The 7124-nt window shown below is 44.0% G+C and overlaps 1 protein-coding gene across 1 annotated transcript; it reads right to left on the minus strand.

The window, feature by feature from the left end:
* Window positions 1–1059: 1059 nt before the first annotated feature.
* CFL2 (cofilin 2) lies at window positions 1060–6804 on the minus strand. Its single transcript, XM_056492927.1, has 4 exons — window positions 6628–6804; window positions 4905–5212; window positions 4729–4805; window positions 1060–4637 (listed from the first exon to the last, which is right to left on the minus strand). Exons 1-4 carry the CDS (start codon window positions 6628–6630, stop codon window positions 4525–4527), a joined length of 501 nt encoding a protein of 166 aa, XP_056348902.1. The 5' UTR covers window positions 6631–6804; the 3' UTR covers window positions 1060–4524.
* Between the last annotated feature and the right edge of the window lie 320 nt (window positions 6805–7124).

Raw genomic sequence — 7124 nt, forward strand, 5'->3', positions numbered from 1 at the left:
ATGAAGCAAAGCTGGCAACAGAAACATTAACCTACAATGAGTTATTAAAAAGACAATCACAGAAGCTTAGGAATATCTAAATTACTTTCAGTACCTCCAATTAGCACGTTTTATTCCTCTAAGGTTTACAATGTAAAAATACAATTCTATGAAATCATTAAATGAACATAAATTATGTCACCTGTTTGAACTTCCTGTGAAAAGATTTAATTTTTACTGTTTTATTTATTTTTCTGAGGTTACTAGTAGAATGCATAGATAAGTAATGCAAGGAAGAGTAAAATGTGTGGGGATTGTTGTAGATTTAACAGCATGGGAGGTGAGGCACAGAAATGTCCAAATTCAATAGGGTCAAGCACTGGATATGAATTTAGTAAAAATAGAACATTTTTTAACTAAACAGTAATTTTTATTTAAAAACTTCAGAATGAGACCTTTCATTCTCTTTTAATGCATATTCTTATATATGCTCCCCACAGCCAAAGGCAAGGCTTATGTTAAGTAAACAGTAAAGGGTTTTTTAATGCACATTGTAAAAGTCTGCCTTCTCCAGAGAATCTGATGAAGCTGTTTCTTGATGGCTTTGTTTGGAAAATTAACTCTTCCAGGTAACATATTCCTAGATCCAAGAAATCTCATATTAACAAGAGATGCCATTGATACCAAATCATATGACTCTTTCTTCATAGAGTCAGTTTTTTCACACTACATCAGTTCACTTCCTTCCCTGTGTTAGAAACGTGCAAACATACATTTTTACATCTGCTATATAAAAGCCATCTAATTTTCTGAACACATAAGCTGGGATCCAACAAAAGAAAAAAGTTATCTAGAACCAACCCACTAAAAAGTCTTTTATATCCCCCTCCAGAGCCACCAGTGCTGGCTTTTTCTACAGTTGGATATTGAACTCAATGGTGAGCAGATGAAACCTGTTACAAAATCCAGGTATTCCACAACTTCTCCTTTCACAGTATCTGGGCTGCTCCCAGTCCAAAGACAACAACAAACTGATTAGTGTAGGTGCTGTCTAGCACACAAACAAACTCAACAACTGAAGACATTTAAATTAATTTTATTTATATCAGGTTTTCAAAATCAGAAATATTTCAAAGAAATTCAATACTCAGACAGGTGCTACATTGATGATCTTTGATCCACCATTAGTGCCGTGTTTTCACTCTACAATCATTAACTCGCCACCACAAACTAAAGGGGACTTACAGAAATTTATAAAAAATAGGCAGACATGAAAATTTGGTTTATACTGGAATTGGCATAAGAGAGTAAAGCTTATTATCAAATTGTGGCAATTGCTGTATTTCATCACTTGTTCTGAGGGAATGGTAGAGCAGGAAAATTTTTCCACTTAGAGAAACTCTTTGGGTTTTAACTGAGCATACTCAAACTCCATTTCATGATCTGACTAGAAGTGATTTTTACACTCAAGTCCATATAAATTTAAGCTTTGCATTTCTAAAATCGCCACAAGCATAAACCTCACTTACACTTTCTAGTCTTGGATTGATTTCACTTTTCAGAGAAATCAAGCCCATCTATCCATACCTCTTCCAGGATTTACCAAATCAAACAGAACTGCTGGCTTTGAAGTATCTTTTTAGAAGAAAAATGCCATTTCTGCACAAGCTACTCTCATGAAAAATTTATTTAATACCTCCTTATCAATAGAATAACTGAAGCCAAGATATCCAAAAGTCACGTCTACACAGATACACAGAAGATACTAGAGAGGATTTTCCTCTGCTTCTGATCACAATGAGGCCCTCACCATTTTGCATAATGACAGAAAACAACAGCTGATAAACCATTTTGGAACAGATGCCAGCTGTCTTTCATTTGTTTTATAATTCAAACAGTAACAGTTCTGTAGCACTTTATTGTTTTGGTTTGGTTTTTTTTGTTTTTGTTTTTTTTTTGTAAAAGCAAGCCATCTGAATTAGACCTCACATCAATCAGTCAGTCATTCATTTCAAGAACAAACTGAAGGCAGGCTGATCCTTTTGGATCCAAAACTTTAATTTGGTAGGAATCTTACATAAAGACGGTTTGTGCTTCAATTTCATAGCTAATTGGACTGAGTGAATATACACCTAAGCTAGCTTTTAAAAAAAAAATAAAAAAAGAACCTGTAATATTCAACTAAGAAGCCACGGACATTATTCCGGACTGCAGCAGAGACAAACAATAAATTTAAACACAGTACTCCTTAAAAAAAGTTTACTGTCTAAAATGAAAATTCAAATGGTTTATTAAAATTTAACATTTTCCGTTTTGGCTTTTTCTAAAGAAACAATTTATTCCTTGTGAAAAATCAGTTAAAAGGTAATTTCATTTTACTGTACTGAACTCAAGTTAAACATAAAGCACAAAGAACTTTACATTAAACTGGGCTTTGCATACAACAAGAATGATCAGAAATAGACTATTTTGAGGAATAAAAAGTTGTGGGGTTTTTTTTTTTCATCTAGACAACATGCATACCGTCAGTTACTTCGCAATCTTAAAAGGTACCTGAAAGGAGAGTTTTGTAGAACAAAACCAAGACTCATTAATACACTTTGTAAGTCAGTGGTCATCATGCCTTTTTACTTAAATTCTAGTAAAGTTTAGTCTACATAGAACAGCTAACACAATGAGGTGTGCAAGTCATAGGGATAGCCAGAAGCCTGAAACAAAGTCTTAAAGTTCTACAGGACAAGAGAGCCTAAACACAGTACCATTAGGTTATTTAAAACTATTGGAGGGGGGGAAAAAAGAGAAAGTATTTGGATTATTATCTGCTTCCTTGTTTAAAAAGGGCTATGGACTGAACATAGAGAGCCTGCATTTAAAAGCTCCATGGTTCTACTCCACCAACTTTTTAAAATAAGGTAATGATAAAAGAGCATTCCTTCTAGCAGCATGTACAGTTCAGCTGCCAGTGGCTGCCTAACAGCGCTCCTTTATGCATACCAGGAGAATCATGTCCAGTTTTGCCATTTGTGGATAACGATGACAAGATACAAAAGCATGTGTTTGCCATAAATAGCTCTGGCTAGCGGAGGATTGCTCACACAGAGCAGATCAAATTCTCTATAAGGAGAGCATTATTTGGCTCCCAGCCAAAACACGTCCCCTATGCAAGCCTCAGTAGTGGCAAACACTTTCCAGTTCTATTTACATAGAAGCTAACAAGCAGAACAGTTCATTTAGGCTAATTCTTGTACTGAGTCAGTCTAACTGCAACACTCAAGAAACAAAAATTATTTCCCTGCTTCATATTCTGCATGTAACTGTCATTACACATCATCTTATGAGAAAGACGGCTGGCTGTAAGAACTAGTGCAAGGTTTTACTCTGGCATGTAGAACTTTAAGAACATTCAGGTACAAAACACACTGCATGGTTAATTTACTTCGTATTTTTAAGTTTCTGACACAAGTGTTTCACGGAACTAATGGTCTCCAGTACTGGTAGCTTCTTTACTTTGCAGTAAACTAGGAGCAGTCCTTTATTGAACGGCCAGAACAGAGCCACAAAGTATTGTAAAGCAGTGCCTAAATCAGTATTAAAAACTTGTATTATTCAAGATGAGATTAATGATTGTTTACCTTTACAATACTTTCCACAGAAGTTATTTGAAATATGCTTAAACACTTAAAAACTATATTTTCCAATGAAAACAAGGCAACGTTCTGTAATAAGCCACAAGTTTTATTGCAACGTGGCGTTTTTGATCTCAAAAAACAACGTTCCATTTAAGGCTCTTTTTAATACAGAAATTGCCACCATGACTGATGTTTTACAAAACTTTAGTGTTTCAAGACTCATATGGTAAACAGATAACTTCTACTCCTGTTCAGTAGTGTACATTCAATGGAAAACGAAAGGCATCGTAACAGCTACTTCATTTATAAAGATATGCATGTAACAGGAATGAAACTGAGGTACTACAATAATTTGATGACACAGTTACAGCAACTTAATTGGCATTCCTTGGGGGGGGCAGGTCAAACATATTACAAAAAAGTGCTTTAAATGCATAGTGTTGTGTGCTGCCATGTCACAAAAATAGGCTTGTCAAGGCAGGTGAGGTGTATGAATGCACAAGAGCCTCATGGAACTGCAATCAAGTGCAACTGTAAGTAATACTGTAGAGAGTCTACCATCCGACCAGTGGACAATACTTTCAAGGCATTCAATTAGCTTACCCTTTGCTGTCTGCTAGACTATTTACATTAACTATAACATTCATTGAACATGTTGCAAGGAATGCCTGCAACGTCAGTTTTGGCCAAGAGTATGACGTGAAAGCATTCCCTGAATCCTACATAAAACTACCAGGATTAAACAGTCTAATGGCAATCACTGGTAGAACTGCTTAACAATGACATCTCCTTCAGGGTGGTGGGGAAGGGACTTATTTTTTGAGGAGGGGAGGGGATGGGGAGACTAATGCTATTCCAATTGAACGAGCTGCAGAAATGGAAGCTCCTTAGATCCAGATGGCACTTGTCTGTCTTTTTATAAGGGTTTTCCTTCAAGTGAAACTACCACGTTGCCTCCCAATTTCTCTCCAAGTGTTGAACGGTCCTTAATATCATCCAAACCATTTACTTGCCACTCATGTTTAATACCTGAAAGACAGATGGACAACAATGTACTTGTGAGAACCTCAGCATCTAAATGGCACTGTAGGTAACGACAAAAACATCGTCAGGTCCGTACCTGTAAATTTCTTTTTAATGGCATCTTTAGAGCTTGCGTAGATCATCTTGCTTTTTAAAGGTGCACTTTCAGGAGCCCTTTAAAGGAAAAAAAGCCAACAACAAAACAGTTATTAAGTCATCCAGTGGTAACTCCAGAGTATTCAATTTTAACAGCAAGCTTTTGCTTTCACACACCAGAATATAAATACCAGGTCTTCTTTCTTAGATTCCTTTGTCTCGTATGTGGCATCATACAAAGCGTATCGGCAATCATTCAAAGGTAGCAACTTCACAAAGGCTGTATAGGGGTCCTCCACAGTATCACCAATGTCACCAACCAATATCTGCTTTGACTCCTCTACAATTATTTGTTTTTTGTCATCACTTAAGCAGAAGAGAACAGCTTTCTTTCTTTTTTTAATCTCCTCTGGGGTTGAAGATTTCCTTACTTTCATGTCATTAAAAACCTTTATGACTTCATCATTCACTGTTACTCCAGAAGCCTGTTAAATGAGATCAAAGGAATAAACAGCAAAAATTAACACTCACTAGAAAAAAGATGATAGCCCACAGTGCTAGATAAAGAAGTCTGCCTGCCCCCGTAAGAATAAAAATACTATACTCAACCTGAACACACTATGAATTTAGTAATATTTGTAGGACTGGAGCAGAGGATATAAAGGAGGTGTCAATTCAGTAGTTTAGTGTTGTAGATCTCAGCATTTTCAGCTGCAATTCTGGACAGCACTTTCATACAACTAGCCACACAACTGTACTACTCAAACAGTTTTCCTCTGCCTTATCATGCATTTGGCTTATTTGGGGGGAGGGGAAGAGGGAGTGATGAGAGGGTAGGAACCGAACATAAGAGAGGAGTTTGTAATTTTCGGTTGGGATAGGAGGGGGTGGGGTTTTGGTGGGTTGATTTTTGTTGGCTTCTTTTTTTTTTTTTTTTTTTTGTAGAGCAAACCCTACAGCAGCAGCTCACATCCAGCACTGTCATGACTCTCATTTTGTTGGGTGAGGTAAGGCTCTACAAGCAGCAGAAATGCTTTCTGCATTGTGTCAGCTTCAACACGGCGCCTTAAGAACTCCCGAATTTTACTTCATACTGCTGCGGGAGTATTGTTTGACTGCTCTCCGTTCATATAAAAATGAACACACTGTACAGCTCCCCATAAGGCTCACAAACCGTTCAGAACAAGAGCCTAAACCAGCAAGGAAACAAAACACGGCAGGGCAAACAGGGAGCTCAAGGCAAAATGAAAATAATTTAGCAAACCCCGCTGCGAGCGAGCAAGCGAGCTCAGCCCATCTGCAGCGCCCTTGCTCTCGGTCCAGCAATTGCATCTGCCGAGGCAGGCGCTGCCAGCGCAGGCTGCCCGGGCACGGAAGGCAGGTGCGCAGGGAGCCGCCGCTTTGTCCCCGGGGGCGCCGCCGGCCCCTCTCCCCGCTTTGTTCGCGGGCACGGAGGCGATCCCGCCGCCCCGCGCCCTCCGCCCGGCGCTCCGGCACCCCGCCCCGGCCGGGCGCTCCCACACGGCCGCTCCCGGCCGCCCCTCGGGCCTGGGCACCGGGCGGCGGCTCCGGGGGAGTGCGGGACCGTCTCCCGCGCCCACCGCCCCTCCCGCACCTCCGGTACTCGCACGCCCGGGCGGTGCCGCAGGGAGCGCTGCGCCGCCCGGCCCAGACGCGGCCCCGGCAGCGGCCCCGGCCCCGCCGCCCGCAGCTGCCCCGCGGCCGCTCCCGCGGCCCCTTCCCCCCGCACCCGGCTAAAATTAGACTAAAATGGCCGCCGGAGGCCGCGGGGCCGCGCCGGGCCCGGCCTGCTCTGCTCAGCCCCGCTCGGCTCCGCCGGGCCGCGCCGGCCGCCCGCACCGCCCTCCCGCCCGGCCGCGCCGCGCCGCCCTGCCCTTACCATGGCGCCGGGTCCCGGGGCGGCGGCGGCGGCTGCCTGCGGTGCGGGGCTGCTGCACGCAGAGAGCGCTGCGCTGCGCTGGGGGCGAGCGGGCGGGGACTCTGCCGGGCGGGGATGAGCCGCAGCGGCCGGGGAGGGCCGGTCACATGGGCCGCGCCGCCACCACGTGCCGCGCCGGCCGCGCCGGGCCGGCCCCCGCGGGAGGCCCGCAGCGCCGGGGCCGCCAGTCAGCCCGGCGGGGACGGCTCGGCGGCGGCGGCGGGTGTTGGGCCTTCGTCCCGCAGTCCCGGGCGGCCCCGCAGCCGGCCCGGCGGTGGGTGGGCTGGCTGCTGGGGGGGACGCGGCCCCTCCGCTGGGCTCGGAGCACGATGGCGGCGCGGCTGCTCTGAGGCGGCCCCGCTGCCCGCCCGGCGCTGCTCTCAAGGGTTTGCCCCGTTCCCGGCTCGTGGCCGGGCGCTGTGCGGCTGCGGCTCACGCCCCCCAGCCGGCACAGGGGC

Source organism: Oenanthe melanoleuca, chromosome 5 (assembly GCF_029582105.1).
Source record: "Oenanthe melanoleuca isolate GR-GAL-2019-014 chromosome 5, OMel1.0, whole genome shotgun sequence".
NCBI lineage: Eukaryota > Metazoa > Chordata > Aves > Passeriformes > Muscicapidae > Oenanthe > Oenanthe melanoleuca.